At 47.3% G+C, this 24611-nt stretch overlaps 3 protein-coding genes across 3 annotated transcripts; all 3 read right to left on the minus strand.

The window, feature by feature from the left end:
- On the minus strand, window positions 1-1570 carry LOC133889223 (putative cis-zeatin O-glucosyltransferase). Its single transcript, XM_062329715.1, has one exon. The coding sequence runs from the start codon at window positions 1488-1490 to the stop codon at window positions 102-104; it is 1389 nt and encodes a 462-aa protein (XP_062185699.1). The 5' UTR covers window positions 1491-1570; the 3' UTR covers window positions 1-101.
- Window positions 1571-7397: 5827 nt separating this feature from the next.
- Window positions 7398-9095, minus strand: LOC133888234 (putative cis-zeatin O-glucosyltransferase). The gene has a single exon (XM_062328397.1). The coding sequence runs from the start codon at window positions 9021-9023 to the stop codon at window positions 7620-7622; it is 1404 nt and encodes a 467-aa protein (XP_062184381.1). The 5' UTR covers window positions 9024-9095; the 3' UTR covers window positions 7398-7619.
- Window positions 9096-17004: 7909 nt separating this feature from the next.
- LOC133888235 (putative cis-zeatin O-glucosyltransferase) lies at window positions 17005-18691 on the minus strand. Its single transcript, XM_062328398.1, has one exon. The coding sequence runs from the start codon at window positions 18560-18562 to the stop codon at window positions 17168-17170; it is 1395 nt and encodes a 464-aa protein (XP_062184382.1). The 5' UTR covers window positions 18563-18691; the 3' UTR covers window positions 17005-17167.
- Window positions 18692-24611: the final 5920 nt, after the last annotated feature.

Below are 24611 nucleotides of genomic sequence, written 5' to 3' on the forward strand. Positions count from 1 at the left end.
TAAGTTTGATACATCCATCATTTTTCCATGAACTGGTACAACTACAACTCATTTGTTTTTCGAAATTGACAGCTGAAATTCAAATACGAAGCATTGTAAGGTCACATTGTAATGTGAGCAATGAACTCCTCGAGGTCCTTGCGAGATGACCCGCCTTCAGCCGTGGACGCACGGACGGCCTCGCCGAGCGCCATTGCACGCCGTCGCACCACGAGCCCTTCGTCGGAGACCATCATCTTCTTGATCACCTCCCGTATGGTCTCCGCCGGTATCACCTCGCTGTGCTTCTCACATGGCCTCACCAGGAAGCCGACCTTGAGGTACTTGCACAACAGCTCAGCGTCCCAGGGCTGGTCGGAGTGCATGGGCCACGCGAGGATGGGTTTCCCGTGGCTCATGCTCTCCATGGTCGAGTTCCAGCCGCAGTGGCTCATGAACGCCGCCGTGGCGCCGTGCGCCAGGATCTCCAGCTGCGGCGCCCACCCTGTGATCACCAAACCTGTTCCCTCAGTTTCTTTGGTGAACTCGGACAGGAACGTCGAGTGCCGGCTCTCGCCGCTGTCCGCGAATACGTTGCTGCGGTCGGCGTCGCGCAGCACCCAGATGAACCGCTGGTTGCTGTCGCGCAGCGCCGCAGCGAGCTCGGCGACCTGCTCGCCTCGCAGAGAGGACATCGAGCCGAACGACACGTAGAGCACGGATGCCGGTGGCTGCTTGTCGAGCCAGTCTAGGCACTCGTGCCGCTCTTTGCCCTGCTCGGGCGCGCTCGCGTCGAGCAGTGGGTTCAACGGGCCGATAGAGAAGACCTTCTTGCCAGCGGCGGCCAGTTGCTCTGCTACTAAGTCGATGAACTCACCCTCGAGCGCGCGGCACGTGTTCATGAGGATGCCGGCGCTGGACGGAATGGTCTGCGGGGCTCTCGCCCGATTGCCGACGAACTCCAGAAACTCCTCCGGCACGAAGGCGTGGACGGGGAGGTAGTCGAGGCCGTGCTTGTTACGTAGGAGCTGGGTCCCACCGTCCATCCTCCCGACGATGGACGACGCGGCGGTGCAGTGAAACCCGAACCCCTCGCCGTTGGGCAGCCGCGTGGCCTCTTCGGCGGCGAAGGCGTTCATGATGTCGTACAGGACGACAACGCGGCGGTTGGAGGCGGAGATCTCGCCGAGGAGCGCCGCGAGCGGGGCGGGCGCGTCGGCGATGAAGGCCTCCCACATGGACATGAGGTGGCAGGGGAAGGGCGAGTCGGCGGCGGGGTCGGGAGGCGGGGAGGCGTACTCGGAGATGGCGAGCTCGTGGAACTGGATGCGGCGGAGGGCGTCGTCGCCCCAGTCGTGCACGCGCGCGCGGGCCTGGCGGACGTGCTCCGCGGGCGCCGCGTAGTGCACGGGCAGCCCGCGCGAGGCGAGCTGCAGCGACAGGTGCAGCAGCTGGTTCAGGTGGCCCTGCGCCGGGAACGGCACCGCCACGACGGCGACTGACTGGTCCATGGGGTTACCCTTCTCTGCCGGCCACTCTGCGCCCGTGGCTCCGGCTCTCTGTTGTGAAGCTGAATGGCACGTTATATACTACACTGCACGGCTGCAGTCAGCGACTAGCGCTGTAGCGCAATCATGTGCCGGCATGCCGGCGTTCTATTCACGCAGTCCTGCTGACCAATTAACAACTTTGAATATCAACATCTGGTGGCTGCGTCGTGGCCCACAAGCGTCGAAGTTTCTATGTGGCAGCGTGGTTGACGGGGTCTGCCGTCCTGAGGTGAATGCCAAGACTACCCTCGTTAGACAGCTAGAGACACTTATCTCTCGTCAGCGAAGTCGGGTTGGTTCGCAGACAGTTTTTCTACATATATGATTGTTTGATTAAACACCGTGTATAGTTACGACTTTCCCGGTCAAGTTGGTCATCGGAAATACCATGAAAATCTTCTATCTATCTTAATATAACAAAATTAAAATGAGTCAACTCATTCGCTCTTAATATTTAAAAATTACCACGTTAGTTGTTAGAAAAAAAACCATTGATTGGTCTGGGTCCATATTATCATGTTGTGGATTGGTTAGATCTTTTTGGAATCCAAACAAGATAGGAATTTAATTTTTGAGCTGGGGTGTCCTAATAGGGAATGATTGATCGTATAGCCTACTGAAACACAAACATATGCACGGATGCAATTTGAATCAATCTACAACTCTGCTCCTGATATCATAAATGCAAGCCAAGCATGCTTGAAACCAGTCCGATTCTTTTGATCCGTAATGACAAAAAGCATCATGTCCTGCTTGCCGGCCTTCTTCAATGAGTACAGGTTCTCCGGCTGAACGCTCGAGTCCAAATTGACCTCAGCATCTCCATGCACCGTTCGGCAACCAACCATGGCAGGTTAGCGGTCATTGCCTTGAGAGAAGCCTTCCTCTTCCTCCTCCGTGACTCCTCTTTGGCTCATTCTTCCACACTGCTCTTCTCCTTCGTCGTCCTTGGTGCGGCCCAAAAAATTAAGGGCACCTTAGAAGGCAATCGCGTCCTCCATCTACCGCTGCAGCCCGCTTACCAATACTACGCCGAGCAATTCATAATCCAGCCACTCCTTCGCCCGAAAGATGTGGCTCCGTTGCAGCAACCTCCGGCGGACCTGAGGTTGCAAGACCCCAAATACAAATGCCGCATCATGGTTTGGGTTTGGCTTTACGAGCGGAGGTGGTAAAATCAGACAAGAAGAAAGAGAGAACGGGAAGTCAAGGTAGCACATCGACCTTTATTGCGACGGTTGGCAATAACCGGCAGCTAATCGAAAGCGGCAATCTTATCTTATATTTACTAATTAGAGGCTTCTTTTGGTGTCTCTATATTAATTCTAGAAAACTCCTAGAAATTCTCATAAAAAAGCAAAATATCCAACCATCGAATTGATTAATTGACTAACTGTAACCATAGATCAACAACCAGAAGAAACAAAAGATTAAAAAATAAATCAGAGTCCAACTCTAAGACTACTTCTTTCCTGATCTTTCCTTCTTCTTTTTGTTAGATACCCTTTGTCCAACAAGATTACGTTAACAAACTCTAACTTAGTTACGTTAGCAATAAACACACTTTTTCAAATCAATTAAAATATACCAATTAAATATGTGTAATCAAATATTACAAAATTAAAACAACGCAAACATATTATGGATTATCATATAAAAGTAATATCAAAGAATTTATAATGTATTTCAAAAAAATAATATGAGATACGGTGACGATATTAAAAATAATAATAATTTCAAAAAATCAAGAAACAAATAAAAATCAATTTGCATAACATATAAAATGAAAATTATAAATTAGATCTATTCACAAATAATAAATATGATTTCAATATTATGAATAAAAATTACATTTTTTATTTTATATTATAATATTTAAATATAAATAGCTGATGTATCTTAGCATACAATTATTATTAACACAAATATTTAAATTTTAATGGAGATAATTAGGAGAGCAAATAGGAACCAGGTAGGAAAGAGAAAACATGGTAGGAGCGTAGGAAACGAGAATTGACAAGACTAAAACATGTATTGTTGTACTGTGCGGTTATCCTGCTCGGTGAGAAGAAAAAAGTTGGACTGGGCCCTATGCATGATTTTGGCGGGAGATAAAAACGTATACAAAATAAACAGTGTAGTCATCATTGCATGTTTCTCCCAATAAACTACTCACGATACGAAGACCTTCTCAAATAATAGAATCAGCAGTCAGCACATGAAGAAACAAACAAAGAATTGTCGCGGCATCTTCTTTGCTTCTTCAATTTGTCCTTATATTTTTAACTAATTCTTCTGTAAAATTCTAATTAGCAGATATTTGTGTATTGGTATATGTTTTTTTAAATCAAGAATTCACGAAACGAATTAGGAATTCATAATACTATAGACATATTGCTCACTCTATCAGTCTTGAATATTTGACCATCATTAGAAAAAAAGAGGTATCATACCGATTCAACTCTACTTTTTTAATTATTATTTTAATAGAGAAAAAAATGGCCACCGCCGCTTATTGGTTGGGTCTGAATTATTATAGTGGTGATTATATGATATTATATAAATTAATTTTGAGACGTAAGAAGGAAATAGGTGGGGGGGGGGGGGACGTAGCCTGAACAAGAGATGTAAAAGAAAGAAAGGGAGATAAGACTGAATATGAAATGATGTTGATCAAATGCAAATTGGGTTAGAAAAAAGAGCCTTGCCTCTCCCCTTGAGGCTTTGACCAAAATCTAGTGACGTCGATAGATAAAGAAAGGAGGGATTGGTAGGGAAGACAAACCAGGGAGAAAAAAAATGAAACCTCGACTTTTCCCCTCGACTCGCTTTGATTTCTCTGTTTCTTTAAACCGAGATAAGACGAAAAAAAATCGGTGAGCGTTGGATCCACTAGAGGGCGAGGGGGACTCAAGCCCTTACCCCGGGAGCAGTTAAGAGTCACTCCAATTCCCCTTCAATTTTTGGGTATGAAAGAGGAAGAAAAGAAGAAGAGAAGGAGAAGGAGGAGGAGGAGGAAGGAGAAAATGGAGAGTCCTCTACTTTATAGCTCTGGATCTGCCGCTGAGATCGGCAAGGAGGACACAAGCGTCGTCATGCTAGGCTTGGCCCGTATAGCTCATTATCGCGATGTTAGGCAGTTGCGAGGCAAGGCGCAACACATCGGGCCAGATATGATGGAGTGACAAGTTGCGACAGTGAAAAGAGACACCGATGGAACCATGGATCAACAAGCAAACACATGGGAGCCAAGCTTGGCCACTTCGGTACGCAATCAAGGTCGCAGTGGAAAAGTTACCGTGTTTGTATGTACAACTGAAGAAGCCTATGAAATTCATGTTTGATTGAATTCCCAAACAAACAACAACATGCGACAGCGACAAGTAACACTGACAAAGCTACGGATTAGCACGGGAGGATGAGGGAGCCGGTCGAGGGTCACGCAACTCGACAGGCAGGAACAAGACAAGGCACTACCCGTATGTCTAGAGATGTTGGAGTGGCAACGTGTGGCAGTGACAAGTGACACCGACAAAGCAGTGGATAAACAAGGCACAATGTGGGATCCAGGATGAGCCACACAAATTTGTGAAGATGTGTAAAGGAAGTTCTAGTCTTTGTACGACAAACTGAAAGCCTATGAACATATGTTTATTGAATTCATTAGGGAAATGGTGACATGGTGCAATGATAAATGACACGACGAAGTCGTGTATCAGCATGGTAGGACAAGGGAGACGAGTTTGGTCGTGCAATATGCTGTTGCGGTGATGAGCGTGCGAGAGTAAGGTTGAGTTTTTGTGTGACCAACTAAAAAACCTATGATACTATATATGATTGAAGTCATTAGAGAAATTTATAAATCAGATAATAGACATTGATCTAATGTACATTGAAAGTAATTATGATACCAAAATAGATATTATAACGAGTCTAACCACACTATTTTCAACAAGATTTCTAATTAGATTTAGAAGAAGAATTTCAAAAAGAATTCAGAACGGAACGATCCTTGAAAGACCCTGCTGTCACGCCTACGCAACTACGCTGTCGACGGGCCTACTGATCGGCTGCCGCATCCACATCCTCTTCTTCGGCGTTGGCTAGTTCTGCGCGATACACTGCGTCCGTGACTGCTAGCCGGCCACGGCTTGCTTTGCTGAGCATCAAGCTCGCAGATGACGACGTCGTGAGTGCAGACAACAGACTGACAGAGGCGGGCGGTGCTGGGATTTGCTTTGTCAGCCAGAAAGGGAATTAAATTTGCGGTCACCATATGTACATACCACAGGCTGTTGGCTCCAACGAGTAGTACACCAACCACTCCACCAGTCTGGCACGCCTCCCACGGACAACTGCACAAGGCTCCGAGACTTCGGTGGCTTTTGGGCTGTCTTCAAAACTTTTTCAAAATTACATTTTGAGCTCAAGACAGTAGCGGGCCCATGCATACTACATCTTCTCATAGTTTTGTGGGCCATGCCCGTGTCTGTCGGTGTCGGAGAGGGAGTTGAAGCCATCGTAGTCACCAGCGCACTGGGCCATTGCGTCGTGGACTGTGGGTAGTATATGTATATGGTATATAGAATTTTTTTTATACAAAAATTTAGGTGTATCATATTCTTAAGTGGGCCCATCCCTGACTCAAAATGCAATGTTCAACATGAAAACCGACTTTCAACTACGAGTTTCCAGGTCCACCTTACACTCAAGATTAATCAACTCTCAACTCGCCTGTAATGTTTAAAGTATCCTAGCCTTAGATAGTCTATTTTGATCGATAATATAATGGTGATGAGAGTTATTTCCGAAAGGTTATCACATAGGGATGCAAGTAGTACATAATGAGTAGTTTTATATCACTATTTAGTTTATTTTTAAATTTAATTAAGTAGGAGTGAATTTCTAATTTTTTTTTGAATTGATCTAATAACTCATAAAATACAAAACTTGCACCCTGGTTATCACGTCAAATCGACCACCGGAGGCGTGATTTTTCAACGGCTAGCGTTTGTCTTTATAGAAAAAGGAGAAGATTGGATGATGGTGGTGATTTGCACGTCATAGGAATTACTTTTCAGCAAAAAAGTAGCTACCGGTAGCTCCCCAATCGTGGAACGAAAGGGACAGTTTGCAAAAAATGATGGAACCTAGAGAAGTTGGGCCAGCTGCCTACATCCTTGGTGTAGTGGTTGAAATGATTTTTTCCATTATCTAAAAAGATGGAAAAGTTGGGAATGGAAATCAATTATGTGTGAGAGCAAGAGGAAGGGGTGGGATGGTGCGTGAGCAGCTCAAACTCATGGGCCATGTGGTTACATCGCAAAAATAAGACTTGACAGTTGTAAGCGTGGTTGGGCTCACTTGATTGGTATTTTGGTAGGTTGGGTATCATTCGCTGCCACATAATGAATTATTAGGAACTAGAAATGAGCCGTGTGTGATGTATTTTTTTACAGTTCATTCTATCGTCTGTAATAATCTTTGATTATCACACACATATTTATTGTCGGTGATAGTATACTATCACAGACGATTCTAAGTAATTAAAAGCTGTTTGTGATAGCATGTTGCCATAAATTATTTCAGAACGAAAAGCGTTTAGTGGGAAACAAACTCCGGACCTAAAGGCTGTAGCGCTCGAGCCCACCTAACCTACTTGCCTCTTACAGATTGTTGTCATATAAGTAGATAGGATAACTACTCATTTTACCCTCCTTTTCTTTCTGTATTTATTAAAAACGTCATTTGTTATTTTCGTAAAATATTTTTTCCAAAGCAACTCAAATTTGGTGAGTGCGGGAAAGTTGAAATATTATCACCTAATTAAAATCGTCTGCGATAGTCTATTATCGCTTAACTTCCCAGTTATCACAATCACATATGGTTTTCGATAACAGTCTCTGATGAAGTGTCTACTGTCCTCTTCTGTGAGCGCTTCATGAGTTTCAAGCGGGCGCCCGTAGATTTGCATTTTCAGCAAACTAGCCATGCACGAGTCTCATGAGAACGACCGAAATGCTAGTGGCAAACAGGAGCAGCCAAACCTCTGCAAGTCTTCACATTTTCAACTTCAATCAAACTAAACGATTACCTTGTGATATAAGCAATGAAGTCATCCAGGTCTTTGTTGCGCGATGAGCCGCCGTCCGACCGGGACAGACGGATGACCTCTCCGAGCACCTTTGCTCGCTGCCGCACTGCCATTCCTTCGTCAGAAAGCATGGCATCCTCGATGACTTGTCTGATGGCCTCCGCCGGTATCACCTCATTGTGCTTCTCCCACGACCTCACGAGCATGCCGGCCTTGAGATACTTGCACACTAGCTCCGCGTCCCACGGCTGGTCGCAGTGCATCGGCCATGCAAGAATGGGCTTCCCGTGGCTCAGGCTCTCCATGGTCGAGTTCCAGCCGCAGTGACTCATGAAAGCCGCCGTGGCGCCGTGCGCCAGGATATCCAGCTGCGGCGCCCACTCGGTGACCACCAGACCCCTCCCTTCGGTCTGCTTGGTGAACTCGGCCAGCAGCTTCGTGTGTCGGTTCTCGACGTGGTCCGCGAATATGTCGGCGCGGTCGGCGTCGCGCAGCACCCAGATGAAACGTTGCTTGCTGTCGCGCAGTGCTGCTGCAAGATCTGCAATTTGCTCCGTCCGCAGCGACGATGTTGTGCCCAAAGACACGTACAGTACCGACGCCGGAGGCTGCTTGTCGAGCCAGTCCAGGCACTCGTGCCGCTGTTTGCCCTGCTTCCACGCGCTCATGTCGAGCAGTGGGTTTAACGGCCCGACGGCATATAGCTTCTTCCCGCCGGCTGCCAGGTGGTCGGCGACAACGTCGATGAACTCAGCCTCGAGCGCACGGCAGGTGTTTCCCAGGATGCCTGTGCCGGGCGAGATCTCTTTCGGCGGCCTCGCGCGTTTGACGTACTCCACGAACTCCTTCGACGCGCATTCCTCGACGCCGAGGAACGCCAGGCCGCGCTCACGCAGGAGTCGGAGCCCGCCGTCCATCTTCCCAAGGAGTGTCGACAGGGCCAAGCAGTGCAGCCCAAAAGCCTCGCCGTTCCGCAGCCTCGCCGTCTCCTCGGCAGCGAAGGCGTTCAGGCGGTCGTAAACGACGACGACGCGGCGGTGGGAAGCGGACAGCTTGTCGAGGAGAGCCGCGAGCGGGGCGCGCGCGCTGGTGGTGTAGGCCTCGAACAGGGGCATGAGGTGGGAGGGGAAGGGCGAGGACGCGGTGGGGTCGGGAGGCGGGGAGACGTACGAGGAGATGCCGAGCTCGTGGAACTGGATGCAGCGGAGTGCGCCCTCGTCCCAGCCGTGCACGCGCGCGCGGGCCTGGCGGACGTGCGCCGCGGGCGCCGCGTAGTGCACGGGCAGCCCGCGCGACGCGAGCTGCAGCGACAGGTGGAGGAGCTGATTCAGGTGGCCCTGCGCCGGGAACGGCACCGCCACGACGGCCACTGGCTCCATTTGGCACCCTCTCCCCACCATTATGCGTTGCCTCGCCGTGCCGTGCAGAGGGGTGGAAGAACTGGCTGGGTATATGTATCCGGCAGTGAGCTGGTGACCAACCCAAGTGTGCACCAATAGTCGGCCATGGCGGAAAATTCAACTGCGGTTAGCATGTGGCAGCTTGACAGGTTACATATCGTAAGTTAGTATTCCATGCACGCAACTAGCTTGGCCAATTGCCAAGCAGCACATTTGATACTCTGAACTTGGTTTCTGCATGCATGTGGCGGCTGAGTTGACTGGACCGGTAGTACGAATAGCACCGAGACACTGACAGGGTGAAGTACGCTGAGCGCCCACGCACGCATTGACGCCTCTGTTGGCTGTTGTAGCACAAACTGAGGAAGGAAGATAGGGACAAAGACTGCTGAAGAAGTGAAGATAGTAACACAAACAGACACCGGAATGGTCCAATAAGGCCACCCAGTTGACAACCCTTTTGAGCTGTAGCTCAATGGCCTCCCTGTACGGTGGATCAGTAAGATATTTCTGAACAAGTGGCTCTGAAGGTCGTCATTGCTCACGCCAATACGCCATGCTCAACGCAGAGGTGGACTATTGTTTAGGTTCCCGAACGTCCTCTTTTAAAACTGTGTCTTCTTGGATCTTCGAGGAATTTAGTACTCGGGGATCACTGTTTATGACCCCGAGCGCTCTTTTCTGGAACTTGTACTTCTCGGACCTCGGGGGAGAATGCGTCACGTGGCATTCTGCTGTATTGGTCTCGGGACTCGGGGACCCCTAGTTCCTATATCACCGACAGTAGTTCTAGATTACCTCTGCATACCGAGGCGTATGTCCAAACGGTTAGGGCTTATTTAGGAAAGATTGACATGAGTATCCATTTGCGTGGACCTGTGTGGTCATGCGAGCCAAATGGTCCTCAAGTCGTATGGGTAAAGAGGTACTCCCCTGCAGGGTATATAAAACAATTCGAATTACCACGCTCTCGGTTATGAGCACGCTTTTATCCATTTGCAGTAGTCGTAGAGTTTCCGTTTGTGATCATGTTTGTATGATAGGAGATGGATAGTGATGTTGATGATGGGTGGTTTGGTTTGTATTATAATTACAGTTATGTTGATGATCTCAGGATAGAAGGTTTCTCATGGTTAGATGTAGATTCTTACATTTGAGTTGAAATTACATTTTCTTAAGAACTTACTTAACCTTGAGGCCGAGTTCTTGCTAATTATCCAAATTACATTCTTCTTGAAGTCGGGCTATTTATAAATGTCCACTATGGATTAAGTCTTACGAGTATTTTCATACTCACGTGCTTTGTTTGCTTTTTAGGTGAGAAAGAATTAATTTTTGGCTACTTTACGCCCACCGACGTTGGCGATGGGCAGATGTAATGCCTAATACTTGTGTTGGATATTTTAGGGTGGCACCTTAGGGCAAGCGATGCTACCTATCTTTTATAGTTATATATTTTCCTCTGCGTAGATACTCTATCGGTGTTTGGATCATATATTTTGTTGTAAAGTTTAAATTGCTTAAAGATTTATAACTTATTTTTAATTACTCGCTCTTTATTATATCTTGTGATGATGTGCTTGTTGTAAAGGTATGTGTTCCGATCTTGGAAGAAAAACACATGCCGGGACTACCGGGGTGATATTCTGATTAGTCACGAGAGTTATGATTACAAAAATGATCAACTTAATAACTAATTAGAATATTATCTGGACGGTTCCTCACACAACCTTTGCGGTAGTGTGACGATTAGCCTCGGCTTTGGACGCCACAACCTTTTCAGCGTCAGTCATGGGATAAGCGATAAACAAGGAGGAACTTGTGACCGAGGTTTAGGCGAGCTGTAGCGGAAGTGGCAAGATCGAGCCTGCATTTGATGCCATGAAAGCGTGGAGGGTGGAGGATTTGGCACAAACATGCAATTGATTCATTGATGTGCCTAGGCGATATATATATATATATATATATATATATATATATATATATATATATATATATATATATATATATATATATATATATATATTGCATGTGGGAGTACATACTCCTAGGAGTATAGAATAGGTGTCCTATATAGGAAAACTAGTGTGTACTCCTAGGTGTATGTACTCCCACCTCTCATATACCACTTTTACACGTATGTTATACTTCTTTATCACTTTAAATATACTTTTAGTAATTATAAGATACTAAAATACAAATCCCACAGATTTTTTTATGAAATTCCATGATTTTTTTATCATAATTTGCGTATATACTTCTTTTATGTATAAAAAAGAGTATATAGCAAAAATAAAAGGCTAACATTGAATTTTTTTTCATACAACTCATATTGGAGTATCTTAGAATTAGTATTAGAGTATACTAAAAATGATAAAAGAGTATAAAGTGTTTATTTAGGTGGTATATTACATGTGGGAGTACATACTCCTAGGAGTATAGAATAGGTGTCATATATATATATGGCAGGTGCTCTGCCTATTCATTGAAGGTAAGAACGAGATCATAAATGAGTCCCGGATAGAAAAGAAGGCAGCTGGAAGCTGCCCGCAGAAAAAGAAAACAAAAGTACCTAAGAACATGAGCGCTTAATTTGTTACATGATTAGACCCTTTAGTTCTCCCGACCCTTTAGGCGACATATATAGCAGATTACAATCGTAACAACCCAATCACGTACATTCTAAAAACAAACTGTGCTATGGATGGAAACAAATCAATCTTCGGTTGGAGTTGTTGCGCTATATCCTCGTGGGCCTGGACTTGCTGCCGTGACCTCCACTGCATGCCGCATGGGCCTATTGTCGGGTGCGCAATAGGGGCATGCGACACAGCTAGAGGTGAAGGGAGAGGGGCCAAGACTTGGTAAGTCTAATAGAAAGAACAACTTGGATTGTCAAGTACGCTCACAGCTCAAGTAGAACTTCCCAGCTCCAATAGGAGACCATTCCAAGTGATTGTGTTTTGGAAGAAATATCATTTGAAGCAATTGATGCAGGACGCTCGAACAAGTAGTAGCAGGTACGTACTTGCTTAATTATCCTGCAAATAGAATAAAATAAAATAAAAAAGAAATGTAGTAGTTGTGTCCATACTCATGATTATATAATGTTTCTCAGCATCATTGATGACCCAAGAGGTCGACCAGGCCTAATTCAACCAACATGAGCATTAAGCAAGCAAGTCAGAGCATCTTCTTCACCTGTGTAGAGAATAAGAGAGATCAGAAGCAAACAACACACAGGCCAATGGTTGGGGTGGCTTGACATATATAGCCGGATTGGATCAGGATTAGGAAGGTACAGATCCTCAGTTATAGGAGCTAAAGTAGGAGGGTTACAGCTGTACAAATATATATCTAACACCCATCCACAATCGCATCAGGAGGAGATCGAGCGCAAAGACTGGAACAAAACTCAGTAAACAATTGTACAGGTAAGCCTTTAGTTATGATGTCTGCAAATTGGTGTGTTGAAGGCATGTGAAGGACGTGGACATGCCCGAGAGACACCTTTTCGAGAACATAGTGAATGTCAATCTCGATATGCTTCGTGTGTTGAAGTTGAACTGGATTGGAGGACATGTAGACGCTATCATTGTCGTAGTAGACAACAATGGCGGAAGCGATGGAGACATGAATTTCCTGAAGGAGTTGACGTAGCCAGCAACATTCAATGACAGCATGGGCAATGACACAATACTCAACTTTGGCACTAGATCGAGAGAGCGTGGTCTGCCACTTGGAAGACTAGGACACAAGGTTGTTGCCGAGATAGACATTAAAGTTGATGTAGAACGTTTGGAGTCGGGACAGCTCACCCAATCAGCGTCAGAGTATGTCGTGATGGAGGTGACAAGAGAGGTCCCGATATGAAGTCCGACATCGAGAGTGCCTTTCAGGTATCTCAGGATGCGTTTGATCAAGGCGATATGTGGTTCGCATGGATCATACATAAAGGGACAAACCTGCTGCACGACGTAGGCAATGTCGGGGCAAGTGAGTGTCAAGTACTGGAGAGCACCCGCCAGACTCCTGTACTCGGCTGAGTCAGCAACAAGGTCACCACCACCAGTGGAGATCTTGGCACGAGTGTCCATGGGTGTCCACGGGTGTCGCATTAGAGTGGCACTCAACCATTCCAGCACGCTAGAGAAGATCCAAGGCGTACTGGTGCTAGAAGAGGAAGGGGCCTGCTGACGAGCACGTGATGGAGATGCTGAGGAAGAACTGAAAGTCACCAAGGTCAGTCATGGCCAACTCGGAGTGTAGCTATTGAGTGAGGCGTTGTAGAAGAGTGTCAGAGGAGGTGGTGAGGATGATGTCATCCACGTAGAGGAGCAAGTAAGCCGTCTAGTCTCCAATTTGGAGAATGATCAAGGACGTGTTCAAGGACGAAGAGACAAAGCCAAGACACAGTATGTAGGTGGCAAAGCGTTGGTACCAAGCGCGAGGCACCTACTTGAGGCCATATAGTGACTTCTGAAGAAGGTAGACATGATCCTGTAGTGAAGGGTCGACAAAACCAGATGGATGTTGGTAGTAGACTATCTCCTCAAGATTGCCATGGAGGAAGGCATTCTTGACATCGAGTTGATGGATCGGCCATGAGAGGGAAGTCGCGATGCTCAAAATGACCACCAGATTGAATGTCTCATCATAGTCAATCTCGTGCTTCTACGAGTAACCGTGCAGACCCATACGCTTTGTGACGAGCGAGAGTTCCATCATAGTGGAACTTGTGCTTGAAGATCCACTTGCTGGTCACAACGTTGGTGATTGGAGGTCGAGGAACGATCTGCCAAGTGTTGTTGTCAAGAAGAACTTTATACTCCTCCGCCATAGCAGCCCGCCAATTAGAAAGACACAAGCAGTTGAATGAGGGACGAGTTTGTGAGGGGAGGTCTCAGAAAGGTTGGGGTAGCAAAGGCAACCAAAGGCCCAAAGATGAGCATAGGAGGGTATTGTGCCATAGAGTAACATGAACGGGATGGAGGCACTGCAGCAAGGGCCTTGGCCCAATAGGGGTGTGTCATGTGGGTGTGAAGCAAAAGGGTGTGGATCACGTTATTGATGGTGCAAAGTGCACATTCAGCATTGCCATTCTGTGGTGAGGTGTACGGACACGAGAGATGCAGGAGGATGCCACAAGAAGCAAGAAATCGGGAGGTGGTAGTATTCACAATCTCGATGCCATTGTCTATTTGGTGTGTTTTTAAAACAAGACCAAATTGTGTGTGGACAAAGTTACATAAATCGATGATGTGTTGGTAGACTTCGGATTTTTTTTGCGTAGGGGACAAGTCCAGCAAAAATGTGAGAAAGCATCAATAACCAAAAGATAATATTGATAACCGGATGTACTAGCAATAGGTGATGTTCACATATCGCAATGAACTAAGGCAAAAGGCGCAGTAGTGCGCGAGTTGGAAGAGGCAAAAGGGAGACACACGTGTTTGCCTAACTGACAAGCATGGCAAAATGAGCATTTTACCTTATTACATGAAATGAGAGATGATTTATTGAGTGTGTCGAGGACAACAACGCCGGGATGACCAAGTTGTTGATGCCAAAGGGTGGACGATGTGGCGAGGTAGGCATGGGGAGCAACAATGGAGGCAGCCAAGGATAATGCGTAGAGGTTGCTGGCACTATTGGAACGAAGAATCACCCGTTGGGTTTGGAGGTCGTTGACAAGAATACCGAGAGGGTCAACTTCAATGAAACAATGATTGTCACGTGCAAATTGTCGAATTGAGAGAAGATTTCTAACAAGGGATGGCACAACAAGGACGTTGTTCAAAAGAAATTTGGAGGAATTGCTATGAAGAATATATAGAATGACCACGAGATACAACGGGAACAGTGAAGCCATTACCAACTGTAATAATGGAATGAGAGGAAGGGAGATGAGACAAGAGTACACCGTATATTGATGCCATTTGTGAAGTGGCACTGGTGTCCATGACCTAGCTGCCTTGTCCCTGAATGGCGAGCTGGTTCATGGTAGGAATGAGATCGGCCTGGTTCCAAGTTTGCGCGGGTGGTGAAGACACCTACAGGGGCGCGAGGGTACAAGCCAAGGATCCTGGCACTTGAGGAGTACGAGTGTGTGGGGCACTAGAAGCAGTGAACCCTGGGTTGAAGTAGAACCAGGGGCCGGTCGGTTGTGGAGTAGGCCCATGCGATGATGACAATGAGCCGGCATAGGTCTTGCCACTACGATTTTTACCACCGCACTTGTTGTTGCGGCCACTGCCACCACTAGCTGATGAGGGGGAGGGCACCGTGGAGTGGCACCTGCCGGTTGGTAAGGCACATTTGGTGTGGACGCGACAAGAGCAGTGTCAGTGGCGAACTTGACTTCGTTCGCCAGGCAAAGCTCCTTCAGAATGAGCATGGAGCGTGCCTTGGCGAAGGAGGGGAACAACGTCGTGTTGGCAATGTTGTCAGTGGTGTTGGAGAAATGGGGTTGAGACCGTGGACGAGCTGCGGTTCGGAGACGGAGTGGCCGACGTTGTGCAAGGAATCTGCTAGCGTTTTGAGGCGCTGGTAGTAATCAGAGATGGAAAGATCACCTTGAACCATCGAGTGAAATTGGTTGTTAAGGAAGATTTCACGAGACTCCTTGTTGTCTTGGAACAGCTCCTCGATGGCGACCTAGAGAGCGCGCGCGTGCTGGTTTGGCTCCATGGTGATGTCGAGGACGTCGTCGCTGAAGGAGCCGTATAGCCAGCTACGAACAGCGCAGTCGGCCTAAGCCCACTACACGTCCTCCGGTTTCACCGGAGCTGAGCCGCCGATATGCGCCATGAGCACGAACTTGCCACACATGGACTCGAAAAGGAAGACCGCTTGGTGTAGTTGGGGCACTTGGAGTCAAGGACCATCGGGACATGCGACTTGACAGTGACGGTACAGAACGGGTTGATGAAGGTGGGCGGCGCCGTGGTGACCAGGGCATCAGAGGGGCAGCGCCTATACCGGCACCTGCGCCAGTGAGCGACATGGGGAAGAGTCAGGAGCGGTGGCGCTAGGGAAACAGTAGAAAAGGAGATCAGGAAGCAATCCTACCTGACACCACGTAGAGAATAAGAGATATTGGAAGCAAACACCACGCAGGCTAATGACTGGGGTGGCTTGACATATATAGCTAGATTGGACCGTGATTAGGAAGGTACAGATCCTCAATTAGAGGAGCTAAACTAGGAAGGTTACAACGGTACAGATATATATATATTTAAGCGCTGCCTGCCTTGCTTAGCTAGCCAGGGTGGTCGACAGATGCACGTTCGATGGTGGCAAAGTCGACCAAAAATCCCGGAGAACAATCATGGAGAAGGGGAATTAGTCACCTCAGCGCCGTGCAAAATTTCAGAGCTTAAGATGATCCCAAGCTAGAGCGAGAAGTGAAAAAGAGAAGCAACTTCCAGGGATGGTCGTTATTCGAAATACCGACCACTACACGACCACCCGTTTGCCGGTGCCACAGACGCGCTAAAATCGCACGAAAAATCATGAAGATGGGTAAGAGGGCACCGCAGCATCGTGCAAAATTTCAGAGCCTAAGAAAATTCCTAGAGGCAGAAGTGGAACGAAGAAGCACTTCCCGGGGTGGACGGTATTTGAAATACCGACCACCCCAGGCCACCCCGTTTCACTCGAGTCCCGAGCGCTACGCGCGTTCAGTTCAGAATCCATCCAGTGCAGTACGCCGTGTATGTATGGATCGGGGTAGAAAGACAAGGAGAGCGCTCCTCCGATCGACCGATTCTGCAGTAGCAGCAGCAGATGAGATGGATCGATCCGGCAAGAATATGATCGGAAAGCCAAGGGAAGGAGGAAAGTGATGGAGAAGCAAGGGCGCCTTCAATTCATGCGTCGAGATGGAGAAATGGTAACGAGTCGGCTCAGGATCCCTCGGAAATGACCCACCGATCACACACAAAGGTCCACAACTCTATCGACTATCGTACAGGTCATGAAGTGCCCAGAAGCTTCTGTATAGTATCTGATACAACATATTCGTATAGTTTTGCAGTACAAGATGCTCTTTTTTCTATGAAAAAAAATTCAAAATGATCAAATCAACCGCTCAAAGCACAAGAAGAGTCTTCAATTCCTACATGGCATCATGCATGCGTCGTTCACCTCGTGATGTACCCAATGAAGTCGTCCAGGCCCTTACGTGATGTCCCGCCGTCTGCCACGGAGGCGCGGACGGCCTCCCCGAGCTCCTTGGCCCGCTGCCGCACTGCCATTCCGCGGTCAGACATCATTGCCTCCTCGATGACCTTTTGAATGGCCTCCGCCGGAATCACTTCACTGTGCTTCTCCCAGGGACGCACGAGGAGGCCGGCTTTGAGGTACTTGCAGAGAAGCTCCGAGTCCCATGGCTGGTCAGAGTGCATTGGCCAGGCCAGCACCGGCTTCCCGTGGCTCAGGCTCTCCATGGTCGAGTTCCAGCCGCAGTGGCTCATGAACGCCGCCGTGGCGCTGTGCGCCAGGATCTCCAGCTGCGGCGCCCACCCGGTGATCACCAGCCCCGTCCCCTCGATTTCTTTTGTGAACTGGGACAGGAACTTCGCGTGCCGGCTCTCGCCGGACTCGGCGAATATGTCGGCGCGGTCGGCGTCGCGCAGCACCCAAATGAAACGTTGCTTGCTGCCCTTCAGTGCCGCGGCGAGCTCGGCTATCTGCTCCGCGCGGAGAGACGACGTCGTGCCGAAGGAGACGTAGAGCACAGACGCGGGCGACTGCTTGTCGAGCCACTCCAGGCACTCGTGCAGCGGCTGCCCCGGCGTTCGGGCGTCCGCATCGAGCAGCGGGTTCAACGGCCCAACCTCGAAGAACTTCTGGCCATGGAACTCTGGGTGCGCGGCGACCACGTCGATGAACTCGCCCTCGAGCACGCGGCACGTGTTCATGACCACGCCGGCGACGGGTGCGCCCTTCTCGTCCTGCTCCGCCCGGACGATGTACTCCACGAACTCCTTGGACATGCAGGCTTCGACAGGGAGGAACTGGAGGCCGTGGTCACGCAGGAGCTGGTGCCCGGGGTCCACCCACCCGATGTTGTACGAGACTGCCACGCACTGGAACCCGAGCGCCTCGCCGTTACTCAGCCGCGCCGCCTCCGCTGCGGCGAAGGAACTCAACCGGTCGAACACGACGACCACACGGCGATGTGTCGCCGAGAGCCGCTCGAGGAGGCCCGCGAGCGGGGCGCGCGCGGCGGCGATGAAGGTCTCGAACATCGGCATGAGGTGGGACGGGAAGGGCGAGGGCGCGGTCGGGTTCGGGGGTGGAGAGGCGTACTGGGTGACCTCGAGGTCGTGGAACTCGATGGAGCGGAGCGCCTCCGGGTCCCAGCTGTGCACGCGCGCGCGTGCCTGGCGGACGTGCGTCCCGGGCGCCGCGTAGTGCACGGGGAGCCCCCGCGACGCGAGCAGCAGCGACAGGTGCAGCATCCCGTTCAGGTGGCCCTGCGCCGGGAACGGCACCGCCACGACGGCAACCGATTCCATCGTTTCAACGTCCATCGAGTTTGCAGACTGCGTGTGTGCAGTTTACTTCCAGTGGCGACTGACGGTATATCGAGAGATTTTCTGGAACCCTGTCAAGTCCAACTTATGCATCTAGTTTTCATTGACAATAGCCTATTGGATCACGGGCCGTTTTCTTAGAAAAAGAATCTCGATTCTTGACGTGTGGCTGAGTGAGATCACATGCATAGCGACTTTTGAACAGCGAGAAATGCATGGCGGCACAAGACTCGAGCCGCATTCTAGAATGCTAGATTGGCTGGGACTCTTCTGATTCGTGGGGATTTTCTTGTGGATGCACGTCTTTTTCCCTGGAAAGCTCTAGGCAACGGCGCGCGGGTAGCGTTCGTCATCGGTGACGAACGGCGACCGGCCGATGATCGCTTGTGGCGCTGAAGGCCTCAAGCGAAAAACTCCGGTGTGGCAGTATTTGGGTTGGGGGTACGTCGCCAATAACGAAGAACTAATTAAGTTCATATTTGTCTGCTCTGATCTATCATACCTAGCTTAAACCGAACCAACATCTCACAAACGCTATACTGTACGTTGTACATGGCTCCTGTTACCACCGTCAACTACGCATCACTTTGTAGTCGCAAAAGATACCTATGTATCAGACAGACTGTCAAATACACCAGTAAAGCACAATAGTAAGAGCAAAGTGACTAGCTGATCTCTAGTATATTTTTTGCTTGAGCGAATATCTTACTAGTACAGTATATGCCCTGGATCAGGCTATAAGCAGGAATCTAGATTGATAGCGCCTATGTACTGGCTCGAGAAAGACTAGTCTTTCGCTACTGTGTGGTGTGTATTGTGTGTGCTACGGACAATTCCGAAGGACAAATCGGAGCTTAGTTGGAGCCTGGGACCTTGGGCTTGCAGAAAATGACTGGAAAGTGCGGCCAAGTCCAATGCCTTTACACCATCATGGTTCACTATCATTGTTTACTTGGTCTCGCCCGCTGACGCCTGATGCCATCGGGTACTTTTCTGAACGAGCAACTTGGAGCTTGTCGATGTCCCCGTCGCCCGGCCGCCGCCGGCTTTGTTACGACACGGGAAAGTCCCCGATGGCACCATCATGGTTCACCGTCCGGCAGACCCCAATGTTCTCACCGTGCCTTGTATCCCCCTTCCATCCACACACACACAGCTAGCGGAGACTCCACTGGGAATATTCATTCATCTGCATATACTTCTCTCGACACGCGCTACAGTCCCTGTAGTTGTAACAGTCCCAGAGATTCGAATCTTTCTATGCGGGCCGCGGCCCAGTCAGCAGTCGGATCGAGTGATCGATCGAGGCAAATTCTGGCCGATCACGGCGGCTGCCAGTGCCAGGCAACTTGACGTTTACACTTGGAAGCTTCAAATTGTCGCTCCTCTGGGGCAGCTCGGACGGGCTCCCCAACCGCCGCCACCCCTCCCCCTCTCTTTTGCCTCGCCGTCATCCGAGCACGTCGTCGGAAGGCCAAGCGGTCGTGAGGACCGTGGCGGCGGGGCTTTTTCTCTCCCAGTAGTGCTCCTTCCACCAGATCGAGGTGTCGATCGGTGGGTTGGGCAGATCTACGTGGGGTCGACCGGATCCGGTCAGGTCTGGCGCCATCGACGAAGACCAGTGGAGGCCAGGGGCAACTACAGTGCCTCGGTGGGCGTATTTGCATCAGGACGGACGGGAAGTGCGGTTATGGTGGTGGTTACGGCGACGTGCGGGTTACATCTGTGCAGGCGTGGCATGGTGGTCGTGCAGGTCCATGGCAGTGGCGGTCGTGTGGGGTTGCTCGAGCGGCAACGACAATGGTGTCGACGGAGTCTGCACGTGGAAGCTGGAGATCTGACGGCATTTGCAACGGTGGATGTCACATCTGTGCGTAGTGACAACGAGTGAGGTTGTAGGTCTATAGTGACAGTGGCGGCAGGATCATGGTGAGACATCGGTGATGTGGTGGCCACATGCGGTCGTGGTGGAGGCTATGGTGGGTGACAGTCAGCGAAGATCTTCGTCGTAGAGGGGGTGGGAAGGCTCCGAGCGAAAGTTTAGCTTGGCATTTCGCTAGCGCCGACAATGGTGACGCTCTTTGGTGCTGCTCTCCTCCATGGAGGTGTTGTCGTGGTGCCTCCCGCACTCACCCTACGGAACTCTGTAGGTGAAAACCCTGCTCGATTCCTGGATGAGCAACGTTGGCTCCTTCAACGTCGCTTCCCTCCTGGAGGTGTTGCCTTGGAGGTCTCACGCTGCTTATGGTGGCCGGTCTGTCACAGGGTTGGGACATTCGATGAGACATCTACACCTCAAAATTGCCTCATGCTTCGCAATGGACGACTAGCATGAATAGGAGGAGTATGCTGAGTAAAGTCGAAGCTGCTATGTCGTGAGATGTGACAAAGCTCGACAACAATAGCATGTGGCAGGCTCTTTCTCATGAGTGTCTTGGTGGTAGTTATGTGTCTAGGTGCACGAGGAGATAGATGCTGAGATCCGCTGTGAGAAGTCGGAGCTGCTTTGTTACTATTGCGACATATCTGACAACAATGACTCATACCGGACTACGTCGTAAATAGGATGTAAGAGTGCGGTGGTGAGTCACTATAGGTGATCATCCTGGTTTTTTTCTGTCATTGTTAAAGATTTTATCGGTTGTAAAGTTGATTTTAATAATCTATACGGTTGTAAAGTTGATTTTTAATGTGATTTTTTATATAAACTAGATTAACTACATTCTTTTTGAGTAAATTACAGAAGCTCCCTGCCCTCGAAAACGCTTCAAATTTTGGCTCAGAGTAGTCTCCTCCGCCGGGGACAGATTGTTTTTTAAAAAAATGGAAAACGAACCTTCCGGCCTCTGTTTCATACGCAGATAGAGAAATTGTGCTATAATCTCTTAGGTACTTAGCAAACACGGACTTTTTTTTTCACGGTATCTATTATATTATTATTTAAGTGTTAAAAAGAGTTATCATGTTCACTATCAGATCATAAAATTATCACATTAATTAAAATATAATAATTTAAACCACTTATTATTACGAATATATAACCATCTAGATTAAATCAAAAAGTCTATATCAAATACGATTAATAACTAGCTAAATTTGAATAAAAAATTATAGAAAATTAGTAGTTCGATCTTCATACTGTTTGAGAAGAAAATATCAAAATAAAGAGTCTGAATAAAATAAAATAAATAATAATTAAAATTAGTGTTAGAACAGAAGAAAAAGATCCATATCAAATATAGTCTTAGAAAAGAATAAAAGTATTATAAAAATTAAATACTTAAATAAAGAGTCCATGTAAAATATAATTAATCAATAACTAAAATTCATAATAAAAATAAAAAAATAAAAATTCTTACTAAGATAATATATTAAGAAGTACAGTAAAGCTCAAGCTCGTAAGCGAAGTTAGGCCCGCCAAACGGACCGCTTTTGGAAGCAGTTTATCAAAAGTGAGAAACTCATTGAACTGTCAAAATCAGAAGTCAGAAGCATGTTTTGGCAGGTCTCTCTGGCTTTTATAGTTGCTAGAAATGAGAGTGAGCACCGAGTTAAGAGATATTTATCTATAATTATCATCATATATAAATTATTATCGTCCCCTCCCCTCCCCTCTTCTCACTACGTCGCAATCTAGTGACCAAAACCTCCTATGGTGATTAGGGTTCTACCAAAGGAGGCCTATCGCTCTCATTGCTACCTATCCCCTCCCTTGCCCCCCCCCCCATCGATGCCTCCCAACACCGGCCCATCGTCCCCGCTACCCCTGCGGCCCGTCGCCCTTCGATGCCTCCCATTGTCGGCCTGTCATCCCCACCGCTAGTGCTGACACCTCCTATTGCCCTTGGTCGTCAACGACGTCGCCCCCGCCTGTCCCAGCCGCTGCTCTGCCGCCCGCCCGCCCATTCGTTGAGGCCCCCACTAGTCCATCCAGGTTGCCGCATGCCCTGTCCACGTTGTAAGCTTCTCTCCCTCTTCTAGGTCTCTCCGTTGTTGGGTGGGATTTATACCATTGAGTGGGATTTTATCATTTTTCAATAAAATTAATTGTGCACTTGGCTAGAAGGTGTGGTTATAGTGAAATTGGTATCGGTGAGCTACATGAAAGATCCAAATTGATGTTCATATATATAAGCTGTTCGAAGTTGATTTTTGTGAAGGGCTCGATGGTGTGTCTAAGATTTGATAGTATATTTACTTGGTAACATGTGGTGTTAAGATTTAGTGATTAGTTGATGACCCTGTTTATACTTGTATCTTACAGAACATGTTTTTTTAAATTAATTTTCTCAAAGCATGGGTTTCACAATAATAGACATCACTATTAGTAGGTGATAAGCCATATGTTTTACACCAATGATAGACATTGCTAGGAGTAGGTGATAGCTAGTTAAAAAATGTTGTTCAGCTCAATATGCTAATTTTTAATTATGGCAAGGCCCATATGCTAATTTTTAATCTGCTGGTACATGATTTGCCAACAGTGAGAAATTAAATAGAGATGTGCTGCAAAAGATAAGGGAAGTGATGCTTGCTCTGCTGAATACTTGTCTCCGTACATGCACATATACTTTGTTATTCATATAAGGACAACGTGGTATAAGTGAGGAATTTCTTTTTGATGTTTGTACAGAGATGATGGACAAAATCAACGGGAGAGGTGTGTACTAACATACTGAAATTTTATTTTATCTAAATATTATGTGTGGTTGTGTGTGTGCTCTGCTCGCATTATTCTCAGAAATATTTATCTAAATATGTGTGTCCTGTAATCCAAACAGCCTAATGAATTGGTTCAGAGATGCGATATGATAAGTTCATAAACTCACTTGTTCAGAGATGAATTGACCCTCTTTGTGGAACTGAATAGAAGATGTGGATTTGCTGTTTTTTAGTTGAACCATTTAATTGTATCATGTTCACATTTAATAATTGTTACATACTTGATATATTTTGGGACTTACAAATATTTTGAAAAATTATAGCATATAGATTATCGACTATTTATATGTTCCAATAATACTAGATACATGTACATACACTTTATATAATATTTTTCTCCCTAAATATTAAAACTAGTCACTAAAACAATTTACATTTCCAATAAAACTAAAACAATCACTAATACAGTCAATAAATATTAATAATATTCACTAAAATAATTTACATAAATAAATACATTCACCCTATACAACCAGGGGCATTATTAAGCTCAAAAGCCATTAGCCAAACAAGATAACCAAACGGTCTATCAACTTCTCCAAAGTCATCAGCCAAAAGTAGCTTCTGAAGACCATAAATCAAAAATAGTTTTTAAAAAAGTCTCAGTCCAACCAAATAGACCCTTAATCGTTGTGTTGTTGAGGCCCAACCTTTCCCTAGTAGTTCAGCCTGCATATCATGTGCTCGTTGATGATGGCCGGTGGTGTACCAGTGTGGAATCGTCAGTTTGATCAGGTAGATCGGTTTGGGGGCTTATGGGTTGTTTGGTTCTTGCTTCTAAGAAGCCAAGTCAAAATTTTGTCACTTATAATTTTTTTTCCGTTTGGTTTAAGGTCAAAATATGACTATGTTTTGATCAAAATTTTTCTATAGCAAAGCTAGATAAGATTTTAGTGTCCAAAATAACCACCCCGATTTTTTATCGGCCAGAATTTAACTTAACCTCAAACAAAATACTACTTGTCGTGATCAAATTTTAGCTTGGCTTTTTAAGGGCAAGAAACAAACAACCCAGCCTAATTCTTTCAGTCCAAATGTGATATATAGGTGTGACGATTTGTGAATAGAACTGACTCTCTTTAATTTAACCAATGACTATTTTTCAAAAAAATCGGCACCCCTCGTGATCTAGGCCCACCCCCGATTGACATGACAGCATTTTGATCTCTATTACCGAGCACATGAACCGGTGCGTGTGCTTTTAAGCTTGGGCGGTCTGGTGTTGGGGCGTGTGGTACCGTGTATATGTTGCCTCCAGCATGATAAACAGTGCAAGGAATTCCAAACTACAATGCACGAACTTTACACATATGTATATGCAGTA

Source organism: Phragmites australis, chromosome 13, assembly GCF_958298935.1.
Source record: "Phragmites australis chromosome 13, lpPhrAust1.1, whole genome shotgun sequence".
NCBI classification, from domain to species: domain Eukaryota; kingdom Viridiplantae; phylum Streptophyta; class Magnoliopsida; order Poales; family Poaceae; genus Phragmites; species Phragmites australis.

Coding starts and splice junctions, on each gene's coding strand:
- LOC133889223 (XM_062329715.1), bottom strand. CDS start 1,490: ATGGACCAGTCAGTCGCCGTCGTGGCGGTGCCGTTCCCGGCGCAGGGC.
- LOC133888234 (XM_062328397.1), bottom strand. CDS start 9,023: ATGGTGGGGAGAGGGTGCCAAATGGAGCCAGTGGCCGTCGTGGCGGTG.
- LOC133888235 (XM_062328398.1), bottom strand. CDS start 18,562: ATGGACGTTGAAACGATGGAATCGGTTGCCGTCGTGGCGGTGCCGTTC.